The sequence below is a fragment of the Penicillium odoratum genome (genome assembly GCF_028828045.1).
Source record: "Penicillium odoratum strain IBT 22623 chromosome Unknown utg000006l_segment0_segment0, whole genome shotgun sequence".
NCBI classification, from domain to species: Eukaryota; Fungi; Ascomycota; class Eurotiomycetes; order Eurotiales; family Aspergillaceae; genus Penicillium; species Penicillium odoratum.
This window is the reverse complement of record NW_026643148.1, coordinates 569,608-593,444: the sequence shown is the minus strand read 5'-3', so window position 1 is coordinate 593,444 and position 23,837 is coordinate 569,608. Positions and strand designations below refer to the sequence as shown.

Here is a 23,837-nt window from a genome sequence, read left to right as displayed (position 1 = left end):
ATACTGACGGGGAATTCTTGGAGAGAAAGACGACCAATTCAGGTCTTGTCTAGTCTTGCCCAAGGTTTCCCTGACTGTTCTACACGCCTCTCTTCTCTCTCCTCTCCTCTCTACCTTCTTCACCTTTTCTTCTCCCTCACATCTTCCTTTCGATTGTTATTTTTCTTCGAGGTCCGTCGACCACCGAGAGATTGACACGTGTCATATTATTGTACACCCCTCCTAGCAGCATTTGCTGCAGGATATACGACGGTCCTCGCACAGAGACCTTCTGACCTGTCCTTTTCTGTTTTCTGTTCCGGCGATGCATAGCGTGGGTTTTGGGTTTGGGTTATGGGTCAATGAGCGAATCTTTTGTATTTTGAAATCTCCTTACCATCTGTCTGATTTGAATATCGACTGAATTGAATCATGATCATGCGCAGTTTGACTTGATGTCTCTGTGGTTTGGATCTATCATTTTTTACTTGGATTGTCTAGCACGTAATTTATCTACTCTACATTTGCTATTGTAATATGGTTAAATGGTTACTGTAAAGACAATCCGTCTGCTTAGCTTTTCTATATGTATCTTCGTTCTGGTATTATGGAGATGGCCTACACAGATAGCGTAGTACTTATATCCACACCTCTGCCCTTTTATTTACCAAGTACGGTAAGTACCTTTTCAAAGTACTCCCAACCTATCAGCAGTGAAACAGAAGGGATTAGAGCAACATCTGTAATCCGAGAGCAATAAGTAAGTGAATAAAGCAGGGCTACCTAGCCTCCCAACTCCAACAGAAGTAGATAGGGAAACCAGCCGCTTGTGATGTTAACCTACTCTAGGAGAACTGTCTAGAAAGTTTTCAGCTCCCCCACAGCGACAATAAAACGCTCGGGCAAATCGACAAGGCCCAGAATATCGGAATTAGAGTGAGATGAGACATCAATGCGTGGTAGTCCCCAAACCTGAGATGCGACAACTCTGTCCTGCAAGCGCTTTCTTGACAGCGTCACAGATATTCTTCGAAACCGGCCAGTCAGCCTCATCTAATTTTCAACGTAAACTAAGACCATCCGTATCATCAGATCTGTGACGCCTGGTACTGTTGCACCCGCGTAGTCATCACTCTCTGGAATGGCTTCTTGACACGCGATGCGGCTGCAATTTCGTCGTGGGGTTCGACACCAGCGATTGAGCTCAGATCGTGCCTGAGGACCGACTTCTTTTCATGCTAACAGGGGCCGTAACTGGCTTCGGGACTGGCTGACATATCCATCCGAGTCTCTCTCCTCAGCAACATGACACGTTACGGCGGGTCTTGTGTGGGTTGAGGCACCGTTGGCATTCCTCTTTGTCCTCTCCCTCAGAAGGTCCCTGTGTTGTGCTCGCAACTGTCCATCTCGGTCAAAGGCGTCCTGGTGACTTTCGCTTCTTGTGTCAAATCTAGTCGGTTACAGGTATGAAGGGATTCCTTTCGAAAATACTTCCAACTCGTGAAAAAGCGAGAGCTGTATCACTTTTTTTGAAGATGAGACAGACAGTCAAGATTTCGTTCTCGCTTGCTAGCTTTGGTGAGGATTGTATGAGTAGTGTTGTCAAGATTGATCAAGTTCTCTGAAGTCAAAAAACCCACATGAATGATGATTTATGATTCTATGTCCTTATTTTGAGGCCACCATTCCCTTTACATCCACCTTGATATCTCCCAGCATATAACCCTTCTCCCTAGCAACTGGCCACTCAGTCAAAATAGTCTGCTTGACCTTCTCACTTCGCGGAACAAACCTAAGCTTACTCTGCTTCGGCAAGGTGTTCACACCACTAGCATAAGCAGCATCAGAAACATCTACATGGCCAACCTTACCATCCTCCATCGGTGGAAGAATCTCAAATGCCCAGATGATGCTAGCAATTGTAATGAAAAGACCGTTTTCCGCTCAATGCATCCCAGGACAGATACGACGGCCTGCACCGAAGTCGAAGTGAATTTGCTGCTCAGGATCAGGGCTGGCGGTATACACGCCTGCCTTTAAAGGGTAGTCCAGGTATCGGTCTGGGATAAAGTCGTCGGGACTTTCCCAGCGATTGGGATCATAATGGAGCGCATAATGGTTCATCGTGACCACTGTGCCAGCGGGTATAAAGTAATCTTTGTAGATAACATCGGCCGTTGTATAATGGGGGGCTCCGATACTAAACTAATGTATTAGTCATTGTATGTGTAGATTGGTCCTGGATAAGTTCCTACTTCGTGATGGGTCGAATACGCAGGATTTCTTTCACGCAAGCTCGAATATAGGGAAGGTTATCTTCGTCTTCAAATGATGGGAACCTGTCCTCATCAACCACTTTCTGGACTTCAGCGTAGGCCTTTGCTTGGGCTTCTAGGTACGCGGCAAAGTATTTCACACACGAATTCAAGGCGGCGGAGGTCGTATCTGAGCCGGCTTCGATCATTGCTGCGATAAATTAGCATCATTGAGTGTAGTCTTACTCATGGGTATCATACTGCCAGCCACGAAACTGGCTTGTAGATCGCTGATGTCGTTTTTATCGTAGCCCGACTCAACGACGCTCTTGACAAAGCACTCTGGTGCCTCGTTCTGCTTGATAATTTGCTGGAGTTCCGTGAAGTATCTCATCCATATTGATGCCTGTCGCTGGAAAGAGCGCTCGGCTGCCTTCCGCCACCATTGCATCCAGGTAGGGAGCTTGGAAAGAGGTGGGAATACTTCTGCAAGATATTTTCCTGGCTCCGCAGCTTCGCTGAAGTCTCCGCATCACTCCATATATTTCGCGAACATCCTCACAATCCTGATAGTAGGTTAATCTTGACTAGATATAGTTCCTGAGGTTTACTTACCCATTTAGGAATCCGTCGTCCGTATGTTGAAGTCATTACCACTAAACACAAGTCAGCGTGGTCAAGTGTAATTGGGGAAAACTACGAACCAGATGTTGTGTATCAGCGAATATGCATGTAAAAGTCCTCCTGATTCGCGTTATCAGTTAGGATATCCCACAGGAGTTGTTTTGCCTCAAACTCCTGCGACGGTATGAAAGCGTTGGATGACTTGAGCGTTAGAACCTGGCGAACTATTGCCCGCAGTTTCTGCCATTTTGGTGTGTATGGCATAAACAATAGACTATAACATACCAAGTTAATTTTCTGGTAACAAAACATAGACACAAAGCCAAAGTCTGAACTTTACCGCATGCCACCCGAGATGATATTCGACACAACGGGACTAGGAGCCCGTGAAGAGGTGTGCTGGGATTGCTTGTTGAAGATGTCCTTGACAGCTTCAGGGCTGTTCACGAACACCCAGTTTTCCCAACCAAGTCGGATTTGGAAGAGCTCGCCATGTTGCCGAGCCCATTTACGCCACTGCCGCTGTGGGTATTCACCCAATTCATTGAGTTTCCCGGCTACGGGAACATCACGAAGGCCAGCGGGTGCTCTTTGCGATTTGAAATGGTAAGTGAAAACTAGGTAGGCAGCCGCTGCCAGTAGAAGGAGTGTTATAAGTGCCATATTTGTGTGATCATAGGCATTTTGAAGACAACCAGCGAGCAGACGAGGGGTTTTATAAGGTCCTTTTGATAATAAATCGCCCCCACTTTGCACGGCCATATACGGTAAAGAGTGCATGCACCGAACAAACAATGTCCTCTAGCCTATCAGACTCCTCGGCCCCATGTGTAAAGCATTTCCCACACTATAAGACGACGCTTTCCAAGCTTTTCGTTGATGATTATGATTGAATTTACGCAAACATATAGAATTTAGTCTTGAAGCTAGATGGAATGCCCTTTTATAAACTTGCATGAACATTTGAGCCCTGATAAGCTTGATTCAAGAGTTGAAAGTAGTCTGAGTATGGCTCATTGGATTAGAGTAAGTCTACACAACAACATAATGTTTGATGCGTCATCTAATATAGGTCTATGACAGAACATTTGAAACCCTACGCAAATTTGGATGAACATGGTTCATAAAGAACCCAACATACCTAACAGAATTGTTATGGATCAGACAAAAATCTCTTCGGAGCCCAGGAATAAATTTATAAGACGACTCAGAAGGTGTCTAGAAGAGCTTGGCAGCCCATACGTGGTGTAACGTCGTGTCCCCGTCTCTACAAGATATACCTCAGGTACCGCCGCACCTAGGAAGGGCCGATCGCTCTTTGATGCTTAGTAACAAAGGCAAACTAGTATAGCCTGAATATCAAGGTGTAAGTTACCAAATCGGGATATTTGCTTACACACAGAGTACTGACGTATTTCACGGGCGGGTCACTCACACAAGCGGGTCGCTCTCTAGGGTCCTTTGATTGATCAATTCGTCGCTCAAGATCAGCATTTCATTCGCAAGTCTCTCATTTCACAAGATGGGAGAGAAAGTCCCAAAGAGACAGGCATGCCACGGATCCTGCCACTGCGGATTAACGCAGTACATCGTCTTCCTGACCCTTCCACATCCGTTTTCGTCGTCCCATCCACCACAAGAAGGGGAACAAGAAGTCTATCGCTGTAACTGCAGCACGTGTCACAAAATGAACTTCTTTCACGTTAATCCTGCCAATCCTCGAGACGATTTCATGCTCCTTTCACCACTTGATCCAGATCATGGATTGAGTATCTACCAATGTTACGACAAGAAACGGAAATTCTACTTCTGTCCAAAATGTGGAGTGCGATGCTTTACATTTACTGGAGTGGGCGGGACAGATTTCGTGGAATTTGCAGAGCTAGCTGAAGACCAAGAAGGAAAGAGAGAGGTTTGGCGAGCGAAGTGGGATGGAGATGATGATACGAGGCCGTATGTTTCAGTTAATGGGACTACGATTGACTTTAGAGAGGATTTCGACTTAAGTGTTCTCACTGAGGAGAGGAGAGTGCAGTATCTTGATGATCGGAGTGAGCCCGAGGAGAAGAAGCAGGAGGCAAGATGGGATAGACCACATTATGGTGGAAGTTATTGACCGATCGTGACTGGTTGGTGGTTACTAACACTTAACCCACTGCGGGTTGGGCCAAGGGCTGGAGATTCCGGCCCTGAGAACATTTTTAAGGAGGTCTACTTGTGTGATCGATTCGTTTATGAAATACGTTAGGTATTGAGAAAGGAGTAGGGGTGATCCCCTAAATTTCACAGAGGAGCTTTGGGGTGTACAGCGCTACAGATCACGTTGTAATATCTGTGGCTTCATGCTGTCTAGTCTAATAGATCCTCTTCTTACAGCGATAGGGCTCACGAAACAGCCCCACGTACTCCGCTGAACGAACATTTACCAAAACACGCTCCTCCCGTTCAACTCACCACATTCATCCAACATGGCCAATATCTACACCTGTAGTCTGTTCTCTGGCCACGAACTCCTGCAGGAGAAGGATGCTTGGGTTGCTGCTATCTCGGACTCGCCGAAGCCCCCATCCAAGCGCATCACTTTCACTTTGCCTGTCGTTGCCGCTGCTACTCGAATTGCGTTCATTGCCACAGGCGAGGGCAAGAAGGAAATTTTAAAGGCCATATTCGATTCCGAGGACGGTCGCAGTCTTCCTTCAGCTTTGGTTAACCAGGCCGCTGGTGACAAGGTTACCTGGTTCACTGATTCTCCTGCTACCGAAGACGTTGTCTATGCCCGCCGAAGCACGTGAGTCTTTTCTTCAGTCCAATGGGGTTGGATGAAAGATGTTATAAGTGAAGAACAGACGAGCAGCTCCAATTCGGAAGAACTGTACATATCATGTTTCATATATCATATCTTGGTGTTGACTGTTAAAGTGGGGTCCACTTATCCGGGGTCCCAGTTAGGATTAGATCGACGGGGCTCTCTGCTTATCTGCTTATTTTCTCTACTTTCCCCTCATTCCCCCAAAGTACATTCTTCTCTTTACAATACTTTTTACCGGTTTCATGACTAGCCCTCGACGATGACATATGACTCTATTTCCATGTTTGATGCATAGACAAGCGGACAAGATTCTGAATTCCAACATTTGATACACCCTTTCTCTAGTTCAAACTTTACATCCAAAGACGATATTGCCCGGCCAAACTTAAATATATACAATCCAATCTTATTCGCCATGAGTACAGCACAATGGCGTTCATCAACATGGTTCATTGTCACAGCAATGGCGGCTGCCCTCTTCACCGGTATCGGGTCTGTAACTTCAACCCAAATCTCATAGACTAACCGCTCGACTCTATCAGATACATTTCTGGCCACTTTCGTCGTGCCCATCCTTCCATACATGCTCGAAGGCCGAGTGGGCCTAGACCCATCCCGCACGCAGAGCATGATCTCCTGGCTACTAGCGGCGAATTCGGCTGTCACTGTTATTGTTCGAATTCCGTTGGCTCATTTCGCGGATCAGTCTGAGTCTACTCGTGGCTGGTTTCTCTGGGCATTGGGGATTGCCTTGCTTAGTACCGTTGCGACGGCAGTTGGGTCATCTTGTACGTCTCAATATTGAAGGTTCTTTTTCAGCTGCTGATCGGATCTTATATGAAGTGGTTGTGCTATTTATTAGTCGATCGGTGCAGACTATCGCCAGTAGTATTATGTGGGTCGTGGGATTCACAACCGTGGCAAATACCGTTTCGCTTGAAAATACCGCTAAGACCTATGCTCTGATCTCCATGGCGGTCTCGCTGGGTGCATCTACTGGGCCTATGCTGGCAGGTATGTTTTTCCAGCTAGCTGGGTACTGGGCAGCATGGTCGATTGCCTTTGTGGTCCTCGGCATCGATATGACGTTTCGTTTGTTGATGGTGGATAAGACGCGGGAGAAAGAAGGTGAGTGCTGATGTGCTGAATGATGATCAGCTTCTGACATATGTACCATCTGCAGAAGATATCACCGGTGACTCGATTACCAATCCGGTCTCTGAAAGATCCCCACTCCTCTCAACCCACTCTGAAGAACCTGAAGTCTATGCGACACCCGAGACGAGACCGAATTTCTACCGGTGCATCTTTGGCATGCCCAACTTCGTGGCCGGCACATACTGCAACTTTATGTATGGTATTTTGCTCACTAGCTTCAATGCTACAGTTCCCCTGCATGTTCGTGACGTATTCAGCTGGGGCGGCATGGAGTCTGGTCTCATGTTTGCTGCTCTGCAGATTCCGAGGCTTATGATGTCTCCTTTCGTGGGCTGGTTGAAAGACCGGGTTGGAACGAAAATGCCGACAGTCTTTGGATTCGCCTTATTAGCCCCATTGATGTGGCTTGTGGGCGTCCCAGGCAGTGCGCAGGATTCACCTATCGGCAATCGGGGGCCTGCCCTATATGTAACGACGATGATCTTGATTGGATTCAGTATGACCTTTTTGAATGGATTAGGATCTATTGAAGCAACAGGTAAGCCACCACCTTCAAAAGCAGTCTGTCTGTTCACTGACGCAAGAAGTGGCGGCGACTGAGCTCGGGCGAAAATACCCTAAGGCCTTCGGTCCAAATGGTGGAAAGTCTCGTGCCATTGCAATCGTCGGTATAGCCTGGGTATTGGGGACATGCGTAGGTCCTCTTTTGAGTGGGAAGCTCAACGAAAAATTCGGATACTACGTGATGAATTGCGTCATGGGTGAGTATTCTCTCGATGATATCCCGTCCAGTGTTAACTTGTCTTAGCTGGACTATGTGCTTTAACTACTCCTGTTGCGTTTCTTTACCTCCCCTCACGACTGACCCCCACCGAAGTCCAAAAAATCCATCAGACATCTACTGAGCAGTGATTGCTGGTACGCCTTGTTTTCTGGGACTTTCATTCTCCACTTTAGACCTATTTCTCGCCTAACTTCATTTTCCAAAATTGTAGATGTGTATAAAATATTGATTTGGTGACTTTTTATGCGTTTTAATATTGGCTACGACTAAAGAATTAGAGACTTTCTACCGTCACTCCCTTTTCTGCTACCGTCACTCCCCTAATGGCTTTTATTTTCTCAATACATCAAGTCCACACCACCTTCGCAGGCGCCTTCCAACCTTAGATTTTCTAGTCCACCTACCCAACCCCAACCTAATAGGGCTTAAGATAAGGGAGGCTCGTATTACCACCACTCTCTATCTACCCCTCTATTACTTGGGTACACCGCAGACTTTTTAGACATGCGTTCAAAACTTCCACCAGACTTTTCCTTTTTTCCCCTTCTCCTAATACTTCACTTTTTTTCTCTTTCTGTTCTATTCCGCTATTTATGAATCTTTTGACCACTTGATTAATATGGTACGAAAGAAGGTAGAATACTAGATAAGATACCGAGTAGGAGACTAAGTAGGAGACTAAGTAGGAAACTGAGTATAAGATATAGTAGGAGATGCGGTCTAACACCTAAGTAGACGCCGCGCTTTTTGCGCGGCGGAAAGCCTCTAGTACATAAATAATCAGGTTCATCAGTTGACCTGTTTACTTCAAGCTATCCGTTCCCCCATCAATATTCCATTCTGCCTATTTGCCCTCTTTGCTCTCTAATAATGGCCACAGCCTCGAGGTAAGACATAGATATGGCTTTTGACTGCTCGCCATCTTTCAATCCGGACTCTACATCACCCTTTTCCGCCTTCGGCTTGGATGACTGCCTCATACTCCGAAGACTAGAAAGAACTGCAAAGAAATCTCTGCTGAATAACAAACCTTGTGTGGTAAGGAGTGTCACCACTTTGAGCCACCAGATAAATACTTCCGAGTTCCGATCAAGTAAACGCCAGACTTGAGTGGGTCTCCAGAGTCCATTTTGAATGGGACGCAGGAGAAATGGCAGTGAGACCACAATGATCAGAAGAACGATAAATGCCACTACAGAGCAGATCACCATGTGCTGCAGTACGTCTGTGGGTGGCGAACTTTGCATACTGTAGATGCTAGCGGCGAAAGCCAGTGGCTGGAAGATGACAGTCGCATATGTGAAATACTTGACATTGTCGTTCTGCTGGAAACTACGTTCAGTCATATGACGATCATAGTTATTCTTGGCCTCATCGCTCTGATACTGCAATGACTTGATGAGTGATGCTGTCTTTGCTCGCTCGCTGTGAAGTTCACGTTGGGCGTTTTGACTCAGCAAGAGGACATGGTTGAGAGCATCGCGGTATTTTCTTTCATCTTTACTCGTCCATCTTGGCTGCTCTGTTCGGCGATCTTGCTCTCTCGTTTCCCAGGCATTGGTATTTTCCCAAACCCTGTCCAGCTGCTCATCCAAAATCTCGAGCACCTCATGCAACGATGCCCATTTTTTGAGTGATTCAAAGTAGACTGCCGTGTCATAAGGATCCAGTGACCCTTTCTTCCCCTCGGCCCGGTTCTCTGCGCCGGTCTTAACCGCCAATTTTTCTCGAATTATGTCCGTGATACTCCGCGTGCTTTTGTTGACGTGCGTGAGGATGCGGTAGAAGAGCAGTAGCTCAAGTATTTTTCTCTGCTGCCAGACGTGTTGCCTACCACCAGAGAACAAGCCTTCGAGCCTCTTGTTATCCTGACCAAAAAAGTCCCTGATATTGCCCTCCAGTGGCTCTCCAGGGTAGCTCTCGATGAAATGACCAGTCCAGAACCGGTCAAAGAAATCACCACAGAATCGGAAGCTTGCCGCCGCACGGACAAGTCGGTGACTCTCAAATTTTGGTAGCTCATCCATCGCAAGTCGTAACATTTCACACGTCAAAACTGGGGGAGCATCTTTGCCAGTCTCGACCAATTGCAGAAAGCCGCAATGGAACTCGGTTTCCCACATGTTCCTTATTCGACTTGTCTTGTCTTCGACAAGTACAGCAGAACTTGCGTGGCGATTGAAGAATGTCCGGATCGGCTGTCTCTCCGAAGGAGGGGAGACGAGGAAGCACATGAGTGCATAGTCCCTTGGTGCGTTCTGGAACCATAGCAATCTTTTCTTCGCAGTGTCCATGTCTCGCAATTGTTTCAAGCGCTTCCAAGAGTCGCCGATTGTGTCATATTGGGACATGCGTTCGTTAAGTTGCCGTGCCTTTTTCGCTCGAGATTTCTTCTTCTGCACATCAATCATCATATGTTGACATTCAGCCGATTGAGGAATTTTGGGCTCGTAACTCTGGCCCTGGACTTCTTGGGATATTTTGGACTCGTGAGCATCGAACCAGTCAAGGCTGGCCCTAAAGATGGTATCTTGGTAGAGCTGAAATGGAGAGACCTGATGCAAGCGTTCTTGCTCTGGAATTAATGTCATCAACGTGGTTTCCCCAAGCTCCGGGTTAAATTGCTCTTGAATAAATTCCGACGGGTCGAATTCAAAGAAAGGTGGAGAATTGTAGAGCCACTCTTCCTTCACGTTGACGATGTTATTCTCATCAATCTTTTCGTTGAATGGGACCGTTCTCTCCAGCCGCTGAGTAGCACTATCAGGGAACCCATCTGCTGCTGTGTGGCTTCTTTGCTCATGGGTGAGAGAAGGAAATTCACCTTTACCTGGGCCCGATAGCAGATACAGAGTCTCAAATGGTATATTGAGCAGGAGATCACGGTGGTAAGAGGCGTCTTCCTCCCCTCCAGCGCTATCCAGCTGGTCTGGAATAAGACCATTGATTAGTATACTCTTCTCGATGATGTCTTTGGACCTTTGAAATAGCTTGTCGGCGCCAGGTTGGCCGCGTTGCAAAGCCAACAGTAAGTTTAGCCCATGGTATAATGGGTTGTCTGTTTCACCCCACTCCAGGTTTGAAAAGAAATACCTCTGAATTTCCATGGCGCTGTACCACCGGGGATCGGTCTCATCCAGCATTCGTTTATCGTTGATCTCGTAGAACAAGGCCGTGTCACGGGAATGGAATGCGAATCGTGTTTCTCGAGAAGACCTTGTCACTGCCAGCATTCGCTGTTTTGCGGGATCGTTGATCGTGGTAAAGCGTTGGGTGATTTCCCTCTTGACCCTGTCTGGATCATACGTGCGTGCAAGATTCTTCCATTCAGTCTCCCATTTGGGAATGTCGGCCTTCTTGTTAATTTTGGATCCTTTCGCGAAGAAGGACGCTTGAGTCCATTCAAACATTATTGCGATAGCACTTATGGCATTCCAGATCCAGACGTGATCATCCAATCGAAAATAGACAATACCATCCCGGTGCCCATGGGGCCAGGCGAAGAAACCTCGCTTATTTTCTCTGTCAAGAGCTTGCATCCATTGAAACGCAATGTTGTCTTCAGCCTGACCTAGAAATTGTTGAGGAACATTTTGCCTGACTTCTCCTTCAGGTAAGAAATTCCAATACTCGTACAGCTTGAGCAATTGGAATGGAGTATCCGTTGGACCGTCCGGAAGGAGCTGAGGAGATTCTGACATCAGTTCGCCATTTATCCAATAATTCCTCGCAAATTTGCCCTTGGTGGCTTTTTTAGCCGTTTGAAAAACCCATCGGAGGTGCGCCAGGCATTTCTCTTGGATCCGTGTCCGCAAGGGGTGGTCCTCTCTTAGATCTCTCGCTACGCCGAGGAGGAATTTGAATGCAAAGCTTCAAATAATAAGAATCAGGATCATTTAACCGCATTTCAGGATGGGATACCTACAAGCTCGCTGACACGCAAACTCGATGACCAGACATGTCGCCGCATGTCAGTGCTATGACCTCCTCCCCCTTCGAAACTTCACGCTGAGCGACGGGAATCATGCACACGGAGAGTATGTGTTCTACATTTCTCCCAATGTAGAACTCACGATCGAAAAGAAATTCGTCTTTCGGTATGTCATTTTTGATTTGTGTCTCAGACAGAAACTGATCAATATCCACATCTTGTGCTGTGATGACTAGACGCTTCCAGTCTGAATCGTCATGCGGCAGGAAGACCAGCTTGTAACCGCAGACCAGTTGAAATTGACTATTTTTCGGGACAAGTCGAGTTATTCCGTTTTCAGATCCCACGCTGGGGATTACTTCTCCATTAATGAAGAGGCCCATGACTGCCGCTACGGCGTCCCCTTTCTCTCGAGTATTTTCGTTCGGTAGAGCATGAACTTTGACAAATCCGTAGCCTCCAGCATTTCCCTCTTCATAATTGTCAGTTTCTTCTTTGTTGAACTCACGTGTTATGTTAACAAAATCCGCATCCCGTATCAGAATACCCGTCTTGATAACACACTCAACTTCCAAGTCCTTGTCTTGTAGGTTGTGTAGCACCAGTTGTTGGATGACAACTCCGCGCCAAACAACCCACTGCTGCACTAGCTTCCATTTTTTTTTCTCTTCAAAGAGGACTCGAGGCCATCGGTTGCGAAGCCAGCCTGTGGTCATTTCAATAGAAACCGAGTCAAAGTCTATGTTGATATCTGCACCAAAGCCGTATTGGTATTCAGACATTTCTAGAAGGTCCGAACGACGTTGCGTGCCCAAGGCAGGCTCGCAAGTTCCATCAAGATCAATTGTGTACATGGAGGATTGTCCATTAGCAAGATACTGGCTGATCTGCATGTGCTGACCATTCTCCGTAATCGTGGCTGTCGTCCCCTCATTCCCAAAGGACAAGTAGGTGGTGTCGGCGAAAAAGTTCTTCTTGGATCCTCTAGGAAAATTGGGAGGTAATTCACCATCTTCTATTTTGTAGACTCGCTTGGCGGCTTCTTCAGGCGTGGGGGGCGAGCCTGGATGAATCTAAATTGATGGTTAGCGTCTGTGACCGCGAGAGCTCGTATTGCAGATACATATTCCTTCACTTCGGCAGGCGAAATTCGTGAGCAATATCGATCCAAGATAGAGTGCAGTGGTGGTGTATTTTCCGTTGGGAACTCTGGATCTGGGCTGTCAGTCATTGTGCGTGAAATGCAAGTGTGGGTGCTATGTTCATGAAATAGTCCTTGACTTCAGATATATCTCCGGTCTCTTCAGCTGGCGCACTGTCCGTGTAATTATTGTTCGCTGAAATGAAGCAACCAATCAGACTGCGGAGTCACGATCAACCCCTCTTATGCACGGGTCCCGCATGTCAATCACACTAGACAGATATGCGAAGGCCAAGCCATCTGTTCATATTTTGATGTTTATTTAGCACTTTGAAGCTGTTAGATACTCAACAGGCCAGGAGTTAAGATCGAAATTGGGGATGTATGCCCGTGTTCGTCTGCTTGCTTGCACGCCTGCCCTCAATAATAAATCGTGTCTCACTGAAAGATTTGGGTGGAGATCCACGATCACGAGCCGCTGCTGGTTGTCGGCAAATTTTTCCCAATGGAAAGAGTAACGAAGAAAAGGGCGCGTCAGCGCGTCAGCGGTGCAGGAGCACGTGGAGTATTCAAGGCTGATATCAAGTCAGGTCCCAACGCCAGGGTCCCGACTTTGACCTAACCACTAATCATGTATCGAGACCTGGATGCTACTCTTGTCTAGGGCAAGAAAGGGCTACATCATAAGTATCCTGGAACCAGAGGGCTGGAGAAATGATATTTATTCCGAGAGGGATGATAGGGATGAAGGAAAGAAGAATAGAGAGGGAAAGAACTATTCAGACTAGTGAGCCCCGAAGCAAACTTAGGCGCTCAGCAGATCGCATACTCCGACAGAAGCTCTGGCAATGGTGCTATACCTTTGTGGTTTTCTTTCAGATCTGACTTCTTCCTTCTTTTCTTTGACCATAGTACTCTCGTTGAACAATGAATAGTATCTTCTTCACTTCATCGTCGTGTCACCGAGTGCTTGATTGAAGCCATCTTGTCTTCAGAACATTGAAAATCGGTAAAGCGTAACCCCCACGATTGAAAGTGATCAATTTACCATATAGTACCGGAGGATAAGCAGTGGCTCAGGTACTTGTTAGGTGTTTTCTAAATATCAACTATTAATTTACCTTCTGCTATCACTATGCATATGTAAATCTATAGACTTTCCTCCCCTTCTCTAACATTCCAAGTACTATTTCTCTCCTTGGAGAACTGCGGCTCAGATACCCAATGCACTCCAGGTCCATCATCATAACTCTCTTCCATCTCAATTCCCCACCGCAACCCCCCATCCTCATCAACAAACCAACCCAACCGCGTCCGCAATCCTTTATAATCTCCTGGCAAAAGCTTCCCCGACTCGATCTCCCGCACCACTTGAAGGAGATTCGCGCTGCCGGATATGAGTACCAGTACATCACCCAGACTTTCCACGTTCCGGACCAAGCTACCGAAGTAACGATTTTGAAGAATCGCGATAATGATAGTGGTGAGGATTAACCAGCCCATAATGCCGACACTAAGCCAGACAGCGATGGCGTTCATCTGGAGAAGTTCAACCCGTTGGGAAAGACGGGCCGAGACTGTTCTGTTTGTATGCGAGATGGGATGCATCACGTCTTGGTACGCTGTGGCCCTGTTGCTAGGGTAGTATCCATCTACCAGCTCGATGGCCGGTCCTAGAGTACTGGGTAGACTTGCGTTGATTGTCTGATATGCCCAGCCGCCTGAGGTTAGGGAGACGTTGTTACTGACATAGTGCTGGAAGAATGTTGTGAATGTCTTCTGTGCGAGCGTGGTGAATGTTTCTACGTTAAGTAGGGCTGATGGGTCTTTGCCTGCCATGGTGTACATGGAGTATGTCATGAAGTCCATGTTTAGGCCGTTGATCTCGTCGCGGATATTATAAGTGTTGTCTGTTAGATCTTCTGTGCTGTAGCCTCCTACGTGCGAGGCGCCACCGAGGTGGAGTGTGTCGGCTGCTGTGAGCATGGATGCCATGAAGAGTCGACCGTAGCTGTCCTCGAGAAAAGTAGTTAGCAAAATTCCAATGACTTCTTTTTCCTGGGCGAATAGCGAAACGCACCTTAAAGTCACATTGTAGTAGAAGAGGCCGGTCTCCCGACTGAATCGAGTCTTGTTATGTGGCAGGAAATTATCCGCGAATGCATCCGGCAACTCCGTTGGCTGGCTCGTGATGCTGAAGGTCTGAATCTCGCCACTGGCCGGGTTCACGGTGACATCAGCTTCAGCCGACTCAACCAGTGGTCTGCAGTTCATCATTGTTACCGATGGGACGTCGGGAAACAGTAAATCGGCATCATAGTAGCGGTTTTGGTCTGAGTTCCGCTCAATACCAGTCACCGCATTTCCATGAATCCATTTGGCTGTAAAGTTTCTTTGCCATTGGCGTACTGTCCAGCTTTCAGGGTCGGTGTTCGGAGACCAATACCCGATGGCTACGCTGGGATCCCACGCGCTACTGCTTCCATTGCCACAGCAGATTATCTCGGATGGGTTAACGAAGACAGTTGTGCAGTTCGGACAAGTTGAGATATTTTCGGATGATGTGATTGGAAGGATGGCACTGGGTAGTTTGCTGTATACTGCGCCGAGCTGATAGCCCCCTTCGAGGTCATGTGGGATTGTGCTCGCATTCCAAAGTGTATGGTTGCTTAAATCCGTAGATGTAAGCCAGACCGACAGATTCGTCAGGGTTTGGACTGGATATTCGGTACACTCGATGCGGCCGCGAATGGCAGGTGTTGTGAATGAGATGTTTTGTGTAGGTCCGCCGAGTGTTTCGTCTGAAGCATCAAGATCATCCGGTAGGTCAATACGGCCAAGGTCGTTCATTTTGATGGGCACAAAGCTCCAGCCGTCCTTACTCCAAGAAGGCTGTGACCCATTCAGTGTCAACTGGATGGCTGCTGTGTACATCCAATGAGAAGAAAGATTCGTATATAACTCGGCCATGACCTTTCCAGCATAATCGTCTGAGGCATCGGGGTAGTATGATTGCGAAGTAGCAAAAACAAGGGGAATGTCCCGAATCTCTAATGTACGGTTAAAGGTAATGGCCTGGGTGACATTTCCAGGGCCGCGATCAAACAGAGCCGACATCGTAGTCGTAACTGGAAATTGATGTTAGAATCAGCACTCCATATCTTCAGTGAAGAACTTACATATTGGAGAAAGTGAGCTTCCAAATGTGAGGAGGGAGAGTAGCCAATGTCTGTTAAGCGCAGCTTTCATACTGGCCCAGAGCCAGAATGAGGACTGGTAGGATAGCCCGGCACCACGGGAAAGCTGCGGATTTTCTCGCGACATCTCCAAATATGGTGTGAGACGACGAAAATTATCGTCAATGGCACCCCACCACAGGCCAATTCCTGTGGCTATGAGAGTCGGAATCATTGAAAATGGTGCGACTGAAGCGACCCCATTACTGAACAAGGATACTTGAACTTGGTAGACAAATGCCTTTTCATATAACCCGACACTCTCCGCGAAGTGATAAAGCACAATAATGCCAGCAATAACCGCACTTAGAACCACCACTAGTCCCAATAAAGCTGGCAGACGAAGTAGCATGGGTGTTCCATTCCGGGATTGTGCGGTGTTGTGCTTGATTGCGTTATCGGGACTGATCCGGTAAAGTCCAGAGGAGTCAGTACTAAACCATTCTCCTTTGAGTGTTTCTTCCATGTCTTTCTGAGATGGCTGTTTGAACACCTGGAAGTCCGATCTAATTCGAGCATTGTCCGAGATCAGACGGGCCGCACCAGTAGTGGCAGCTGGGTCTTGCGACAAGTTCAATGGTCTGCGACTCAATTGCGTACACCACCAGACAAACAGCACAAGAAAGAATGATATGGCAAACAGCACTCCCAAAGCAATGGCAGCACCAGGTTGAACCACGACTCTGGTTTCAACATCACGGACCACTCCTTGCATGGCAGAGTTGTGAGAAGCACCTTGATGACTTAAAGCCGCCTGTAGCACCTCGCCAAAATATCGCTGTTTCGACTTGGCCGCGGAATAGATCCAGTTTGGATCATTGACTAGAGAAGTCATGTTATAATCATAAAGCGCCCCCAAGAGAATGGTAGGTCCTCCCAGGAACGCAGTTTCTGACCACAGAATTGAAATCATATAGGTCGGCCAATCCGAGTCCAGCATCATTGCTCGAAACTCAGTGGTGTTCAGAAGAGAATCCGGGATGGAAAATTTATTCTGTTCAAATTCAGTCTCATTGAAGGAGATGTCGGGATCATTCTCTGCGGGAGCAATGGATGTCGTGACATTTGCCATATAATAATTCGTTTCGCAGAGCTGAGCTCCATATTTCGCATCGCTAGATGTCCACGAGTCGGTAACGATGATGATTTCTTTACCGTCACATTCTGCTGTATAGTTGGACTTAGAAGTTAACTGGTCGTCGCCTTCCACTGCCTCATAGGCATTGTAGAAAGTGGAAGCATCAGACCAACTGCCACCTCCCGTGTTGAAAAAAGATTTAGCCGCGGTTAGTCCATATTCACATCCATCCGACGAGGACCATATAATGGAAATGGACGGGACCTTGACAGTGTCATTCGTGTATCGTAATGTCTCGTTTGTTTGAGCTTTGACTGCCATTGCTGTACATTCAAGCTCGGATTTGAATACCAAGGTGTTTGCCTTCCAGGTTTGAGAAGATGTTGATGGCAGGGAGGTGATAGGGGCTGTCTCCAAACTAGCCGGCCAGAAGGGGAGTATAGTATATTCATCTGTAATCCAAGGCGAAGTGGAAACATTTTGTAACAGATTGGCAATGGTTCGAAAATGCGTCGTGCGATCTGCATCGATAGGCAGAGGAGAATTGGTAACAGGCGTGAGAGTAAAGAAATCGGCTGGTTTAGAAACAACCACGTCATCGGAAAATAAATAGGCGGAAGAGAGTGAGGAGATAGCCATGAAGCCAATGATATTGACGAGCGCTGCACATATCAATACCCAGCTGCGTCTGCCGTGCTTCTTCTTGGCAAATCCATCGTATAATGCATTCCACCATGCCCCTGGAGTCTTGAGAATGCTCGACATCGCCTCTGATCCTTCGAGTCGTGCTAATCGAGCATAGGGCTCGGTTCGCTTGACATCATCGAATAGGACGGCAGTCATTTGGACATAGATCACAGCGATCATAGTCGGACTGTATCGCCAGCCAAATAATAAAGCTGAGGAGCCATCATCTGATCCCAGACCATAGCTTGTTGATGATTTCCACCAGAGTAAAAATGTAATCAGGCACAAAGCAAAACAAATGAAGCTCAGTATACCCAGAAAAGGGTGACTAAATGAATATGGCACCCAAGTCGGTGTCCAAGTTCTCGCTTTTTGTTGATTTAGGGTCGCATCTGGCTGGCAAATAGTTCTATCAGAGCTGCTCAGACTTGAAACGTCTCCGTCACTCCCGGTTCTCGATCCAGACCTGCTGGATGGGACAAGCGATGAAAAATAAGAGCTGTTGCCGAGAATGTCGCGATCTTCGACCGTATTATATTGTCGTGAGGTCATAGTACAAAAAGAAGCATTAGATGCCCGCCCAGCAGTTCAAAATTATGGCATATAAATAAGAAAATATTAAAGAAAAGCCAAACGGGATTCCAGCATCTGCCATGCTTATAATAAAGTCTAAGGGCTGAGGGTCCAGATGCAGGGAAACATGGCCCTGAAACATAGTTTATTCCATCTTGGAGAGGAGGTCGAGAATACCCAATTGAAATTGTTGGTTAAACGCATACGGAGAGAGGTGAAAAACAAGAGATGCGGGATGGGCTGCATGCACTGCGCGAATTCGCATATTGGCCCCCATTTCAAGCACTAGGATCATTCCTCTCCGGTGGTTGCATGTATCTCCTCCCACTCCTAGCTGCCCGCCTGGGATAAATTGATAGAAAGTGAACCACTCCTTAGCAATCAGATCCAAAAGAGATTCTTCCGAAACTCAGAATTATATCTTTCATCTGTCTTTATTCTGCTATCCTGTCGTACTGTGTAGTGGGCCTGACCGTAGTGTTTTGCTTGGCCTCTCACGAGTACTCAGTTAGCGCCCGGGTATAGACCAGGTTTATCCACATTTATGCAGCTAGCGGAAGCTAAGTGAGTTCAGCGTTTTGGATAACCGCTGTGAGGCTATAACCCTGTTGAATTTGTAAGTATAGTCAATTCGGGCTCGATTCTTTATGCCGCAAGATGTGATGGAACTTTTGCTCCTGCATATACACTAGCAGTAACCCCGCCTCATGTTATAATAAGAAGTCATGGCTGTCTGTGTCCATACTTCTGGCATTCGCTCTTCTTTTCCTAGTGGTTGGAATTTTCTTCATTCATTTCTTCTTGCTTGATTCAAGTTGACTTGGTCATAGCGTGTTTCCACAAATGTCGCAACTCTTGTTGTACAGGACCGCATAATCTAAGGTTTATCATGATTTGGCCTAGCAAATCCCATCAGACATTGATCTACTGCTGTCTTATCGGAAAAAGGTTTGTTTCATATCTTGCACATGTGGGCGAACGTCTGGTTAGTTGAGCCACCTTGAACACTGGACTAAAATATCTAATTGAGGTCATTGCAGCTACGGATACTGTTCCCAAATGGCATCGAGTAAAGCTGTCGAAATTGCCCGCCAAATTTCCAATGTCCAAGAGCCGAGGAAAGAAAAAGAATACCAGGGCATGGTAATGGAGAAAAAGATAACCGTCGATATGAACTAACCCAGGTGGTATATGTACAGAGAATGATACGGAACGAAGATCATACAAAATATGTATGCACTTCCTCGGACAAGGAAGAATCCATGGAAGAGCGGCCGAGAGCCGAACGCACGGAAAGAAACATGAGTGAAACACCGCCGGCTTGGGATCATTTGCGCAAGAAGGGTAGGAGAAAAAGAAGATCACGCTGACATAGAAATATCTCTGCTGAGCATTTATTCGCTCCAGTCAAGCTGGACAACAAGGCGGACGGGACCGCTCTGCTGGGTAACGGCCAGGTTGTCTTTGCCCTGATCGGCGCTGGTGTAGGCGTTGAGGAGGCTGGCAAGACCAGTGCCGATGTTGGAGCAGCTCTCGCCCTGGTGGTTACAGATGCGCATACCCGAGACTTCAAGACCGGCGAGCTGAGCAATGATGGAGGAAACATCCCAGCCGGACCAGCCGTCGTTCTTCTCGTTGCTCATGTCGAACTCACCCCAGGTACCAGCGTATTGGCCAATGCCAGATAGGGGGACAGATCCGGGACCAGCAGTCCAACCACCCTGAGAGTTATCGTCGATGGCGACGTAGGCGATCTCACCGGGGGCGAGGGTGAATTCAAGGGCCTTGTTGGGGCTCCAGAAACCGTCGAGCTTGCCGTTGGGGCCGTAGGTGTTCCACATAACGACAGTCCACTCGTCAGTGTTGCTGCCCTCGAAGCGGAGAACGTGCTTGTACTGGCTAGCACTGGTCTCTTCGACTTGGATGATGTTGCTACCCCAGGGGACACCAACATTGCCCACGTAGTCCCAATCCAGGAGACCAGTATCTTGGCTTTGAGACTGGCCACCGAATCCAGAGCGGGAGTACGAGCCATCGGAGGGACTCTCGTACCAGGCACCGCCGCTGGTGGAGGTGGGTACGGCAGAGACAGTGGACTCAACGGCACCGGGGGTGGAGGTTGAAGTAGGCTGAGCAGTGGTGGTCGGGGCGACATAAATGGAGGTCGAGAAAGAGGTGGAAGTGGAAGTGGCAGCAGCAACCTCGCCAGCCCACTCATTGATCCAAGACTCGAGAACACCATCGATAGTGGCATAGACCTCATCGCCAACGGCACGAGCCTTCAGTTCAGAAGCCATCTCAGCGGCAGGAGTGACGACCGGCGCTGCAACCTCCGCTTCAACCTCCTTGACATCTTCAATCGGTGCGTGTGCATGGCGACGTTCGTGGCCATGGAGGCGAGCAACAGCCGAACCGGCGGACAAGGCCGTCAACAAAAGAAGGGAATCCTTGAACTGCATTGTTGGATTGAAAAGAAAGTGTTATAAAGAGTGACTGAGCGAGAAACAACGCTCGAATTGCAGTTCAAAAATGAATGTGTGGGTTAACGGTGGCCCTTGAGGAGAAGGGAAGGAGCGAGGGTCCCATATTATTTAGTAGGAAGGCACACGGCACACAACCTGGATCAGGGGCAGTTGATTGTCGATTGGTCAATTCACTGTGGATCTTTAGGCCGAGACCCCTGACCTGGCAGACCCTTGTACTGAGTACTTTACATTATTACTGTTCCTGCAGGTCCATGATAAGTACACTCTACTTTCCTGGCTTTATTTTGCTTTATGGTAATCTCTCATAGTGAATAGCGCAAAAGTATATTCTCATTCAGACCTCCACCGAATACATTGAATTCCCCCAATGTCAACCACGTGTTGCTATCGGAATGTTGGGGAATGTTCATTCCAGACCCTTAATTTTTTTTTTTTGGATAGAACCCTTGAACCCTTAAACCCTCGACCCTTGACCCTTAACTGAACCCTTTCACCTATCCCCATCTGGGAAAGGGGAATCAGCCACGCCATCGCCAGATTCTCCACACCAGCCCAGCCCAGTCCAATCACACCAGCCCTAAGCCCTGTCTTACGTGTCGGCGCAAATCTCCTCGGAGGATTGAACGGGTCCATGCATGGGTGTACACCGTACCTGTGATGTCAACAAATCCAAACTCTACACATGTCCAACCTCAATTTACGCGCCCAACCAAACAACACAGCTATTGCGAACCAGTCAATTCAATTTTAGTGGTGTATCCAGCGCACTTGCCTAGGTCACAATGACTGTCTAGGGGGGCGAGATGCGTCAGGCTCCATCCCCTAGTCTGGAAACTGGGTCCCCTAAGGGGTCGTGCGAATGGTGTCAGGTCCTGTGCAGCAAAGTCAGGTAAGGATCAGAGAATCACTAGAATTTTCCGGCTCCACCGTGTTTGAGCCATTCCTCCACTCTCGTCTCCATTTTGCAGTGAAAAATCATTCCAAAGCAATCCAGACTGGCTTGGCCGCTCAGTCATGATTGCAATTTCGGAGTCATGCGTCTTTAAACTTTAATTCGTGGGCCATTAATAGCCTCTCAATATATTAACATATTAATTACAACCGTTATGAGGATCATGACATGGGTTGTCTGAGTCTATTTCTGGATATTTAGAACTTTCACAGAATTCTTATTTCTGTTTACTACAATTTTGAGATCAAAGTTGACAAATTAAACATGTACACGAAGCCAGGGGTCAGCCCGACTGTTCCTTGGTTGTGCGATCGGCGATTTGTTTCATCTCGAATTAGTCATCTGACACGTGACTCATATGTTTACTTTACTAACGGCATGATGGCGATGATGACAATCTTCCTATACACCGTGGGCAGGGTCCTTTCAGTCATTGATCTGTCGGTAAATGGCTTCTGACGAATTTTCAGCTTCTAATCCGCTAGTATAGGGTGACCCTGATGTAGTTCAATAGAAATGTACCATAGCTGAAATGACGTTGAAACTCTTTAGAACAAATGAACAAGTGAAGTTGAACTTGATTGATTGAACGGTGTCTTATACACTCCCCAGATTGTCAAATTGCCAGATGGCCGGACTGTCCTATTACCGGATGACCAGATTGTGGAATACCTAAATTGCTCGTTCGAATCCAACTGCCTATAGTCAGTAGTACAAAAATAGAAAATAATTTTATGAGGCTTCAAAGTACTTCGTGCCTGAGGCTCTATGATAATTCTCCAAAAGCCCCTGCCAGCTTATAGCGTTGCGAGATCACCTAGTCAACCCAAAAATTGTCCAATATGTCTCACCTTGTCCCATGCACTTCGCCCAACCGTTATCCACAAGTTGTTTCACTGGCTGCCTGCCCAGCCTCTATCTGCCATATTGAAGAGGTGGCTGAACGCTAGATCCGGAAAATACGAAAATCATCAATTGGGTGGAGACGTTACTATTTACAGACGCGGTAGCGTTCACTGCCTCCGGCGCTCAAGACACAAGATGACCAAATATCGACCATGCAACAAAGTCAAGGAGATCAGGTCTCCCGCAAATCCACACCCCCCTCAAACGCGTTTCCACCCGCCTCTGCATCCAGCTTGACACTTTCATCAAGCCCACACACCCTAAACAGCATCTGCGGCGTAATCTCTTTATCCAATCCCGGCAACCCATCCCTCTTCAACTTCTCCAACCCCTCCCGCATAGCCACAAGCGCCGGCCCAAGTGTCGCAAATGGAAAGATGATAATACGGAACCCTAGCTCCCGCGCCTCCTTTGCCGAAATCGAAGGCGTAGACCCATGCTCAACCATATTAAGCAACAAAGGCCAAGGCGCAAGATCCCGCACCGCCTGCGCAGCCATCTCCCGCGAAGAAATCCCCTCGAGGAATCCGACGTCCGCCCCCGCGTCGCGCGCAGCTCGAAGTCTTGCTAGACTCTCCTCGTACCCGTGTCCCAGCAATGCGTCAGTGCGCGCAATGATCACGATATCACTACCGATTCGCTGGCGGGCTTGAACGGCTGCTCGGATCCGGGTTGTGTATGTTGCTGTGTCGACGAGGAGTTTGCCGGAGAGGTGGCCGCAGCGTTTAGTTTGCACTTGGTCTTCGATGTGGAAGGCTGCTACGCCTGAGCGGGCGTATTGTTCTGTTGTTCTGGAGACCATGATCGGGCCGCCGTAGCCTGTGTCGGCGTCGGCGATTAGAGGGGTGGATGGGGAGAGGTTTGCTAGCATTTCGGCATTGCTGCGCATGTCGTTTAGCGTGCAGATTCCCAGATCTGCATGTCCGTGGACAGAGGCTGCGGTGCCTGCTCCGGTCTAGTCTGCACGTTAGTCTTGTTTTTGCTATGTACGGTAACACTTACCATATACAGGGCGTCAAAGCCGGCGGCAAGTGCCAGTCGTGCTGACATGCCGTCGTACACCCCGGGGGCTGTGACGAAGCCATTGGGATCCGCGAGAATGCGTCGCAAATTGCTTGCTCCTTGGTTAATTGTCATGACGTCGATATGCTGACTTGGAATAGACAGGAATACTTTGGTAGTTCAATGAGAGAAAGAAAAAGAAAAGAGCCGGGAATCCCGCTTTTGATCGTCACATT

The 23,837-nt window shown here is 47.7% G+C and overlaps 10 protein-coding genes across 10 annotated transcripts; 2 read left to right on the top strand and 8 right to left on the bottom strand.

The window, feature by feature from the left end:
• Positions 1-1,647: 1,647 nt before the first annotated feature.
• N7520_008671 (uncharacterized protein) lies at positions 1,648-1,860 on the bottom strand (the record flags this gene model as incomplete). The annotated part of the gene is made up of 1 exon (XM_057142605.1): positions 1,648-1,860. The coding sequence occupies one exon, from the start codon at positions 1,858-1,860 to the stop codon at positions 1,648-1,650; it is 213 nt and encodes a 70-aa protein (XP_056991893.1).
• Positions 1,861-1,923: 63 nt separating this feature from the next.
• N7520_008670 (uncharacterized protein) lies at positions 1,924-2,685 on the bottom strand (the record flags this gene model as incomplete). The annotated part of the gene is made up of 3 exons (XM_057142604.1): positions 1,924-2,179; positions 2,235-2,445; positions 2,496-2,685. 3 exons carry the CDS (start codon positions 2,683-2,685, stop codon positions 1,924-1,926), a joined length of 657 nt encoding a protein of 218 aa, XP_056991892.1.
• Positions 2,686-2,951: 266 nt separating this feature from the next.
• Positions 2,952-3,521, bottom strand: N7520_008669 (cytochrome P450; the record flags this gene model as incomplete). Its single annotated transcript, XM_057142603.1, has 2 exons — positions 2,952-3,132; positions 3,199-3,521. The coding sequence occupies 2 exons, from the start codon at positions 3,519-3,521 to the stop codon at positions 2,952-2,954; spliced, it is 504 nt and encodes a 167-aa protein (XP_056991891.1).
• Positions 3,522-4,545: 1,024 nt separating this feature from the next.
• N7520_008668 (uncharacterized protein) lies at positions 4,546-4,974 on the top strand (the record flags this gene model as incomplete). Its single annotated transcript, XM_057142602.1, has 1 exon — positions 4,546-4,974. One exon carries the CDS (start codon positions 4,546-4,548, stop codon positions 4,972-4,974), a length of 429 nt encoding a protein of 142 aa, XP_056991890.1.
• A 352-nt stretch (positions 4,975-5,326) lies between these two features.
• On the top strand, positions 5,327-7,737 carry N7520_008667 (uncharacterized protein; the record flags this gene model as incomplete). Its single annotated transcript, XM_057142601.1, has 7 exons — positions 5,327-5,646; positions 6,013-6,152; positions 6,210-6,455; positions 6,511-6,795; positions 6,851-7,363; positions 7,413-7,586; positions 7,634-7,737. The coding sequence occupies 7 exons, from the start codon at positions 5,327-5,329 to the stop codon at positions 7,735-7,737; spliced, it is 1,782 nt and encodes a 593-aa protein (XP_056991889.1).
• A 699-nt stretch (positions 7,738-8,436) lies between these two features.
• N7520_008666 (uncharacterized protein) lies at positions 8,437-11,310 on the bottom strand (the record flags this gene model as incomplete). Its single annotated transcript, XM_057142600.1, has 1 exon — positions 8,437-11,310. The coding sequence occupies one exon, from the start codon at positions 11,308-11,310 to the stop codon at positions 8,437-8,439; it is 2,874 nt and encodes a 957-aa protein (XP_056991888.1).
• Positions 11,311-11,530: 220 nt separating this feature from the next.
• Positions 11,531-12,771, bottom strand: N7520_008665 (uncharacterized protein; the record flags this gene model as incomplete). The annotated part of the gene is made up of 2 exons (XM_057142599.1): positions 11,531-12,613; positions 12,676-12,771. The coding sequence occupies 2 exons, from the start codon at positions 12,769-12,771 to the stop codon at positions 11,531-11,533; spliced, it is 1,179 nt and encodes a 392-aa protein (XP_056991887.1).
• Positions 12,772-13,830: 1,059 nt separating this feature from the next.
• On the bottom strand, positions 13,831-17,862 carry N7520_008664 (DUF3433 domain-containing protein; the record flags this gene model as incomplete). The annotated part of the gene is made up of 3 exons (XM_057142598.1): positions 13,831-14,692; positions 14,762-15,809; positions 15,861-17,862. 3 exons carry the CDS (start codon positions 17,860-17,862, stop codon positions 13,831-13,833), a joined length of 3,912 nt encoding a protein of 1,303 aa, XP_056991886.1.
• Positions 17,863-19,649: 1,787 nt separating this feature from the next.
• On the bottom strand, positions 19,650-20,714 carry aspf4 (allergen Asp F4; the record flags this gene model as incomplete). Its single annotated transcript, XM_057142597.1, has 1 exon — positions 19,650-20,714. The coding sequence occupies one exon, from the start codon at positions 20,712-20,714 to the stop codon at positions 19,650-19,652; it is 1,065 nt and encodes a 354-aa protein (XP_056991885.1).
• Positions 20,715-22,771: 2,057 nt separating this feature from the next.
• Positions 22,772-23,736, bottom strand: N7520_008662 (isocitrate lyase/PEP mutase family protein; the record flags this gene model as incomplete). Its single annotated transcript, XM_057142596.1, has 2 exons — positions 22,772-23,554; positions 23,602-23,736. 2 exons carry the CDS (start codon positions 23,734-23,736, stop codon positions 22,772-22,774), a joined length of 918 nt encoding a protein of 305 aa, XP_056991884.1.
• Positions 23,737-23,837: the final 101 nt, after the last annotated feature.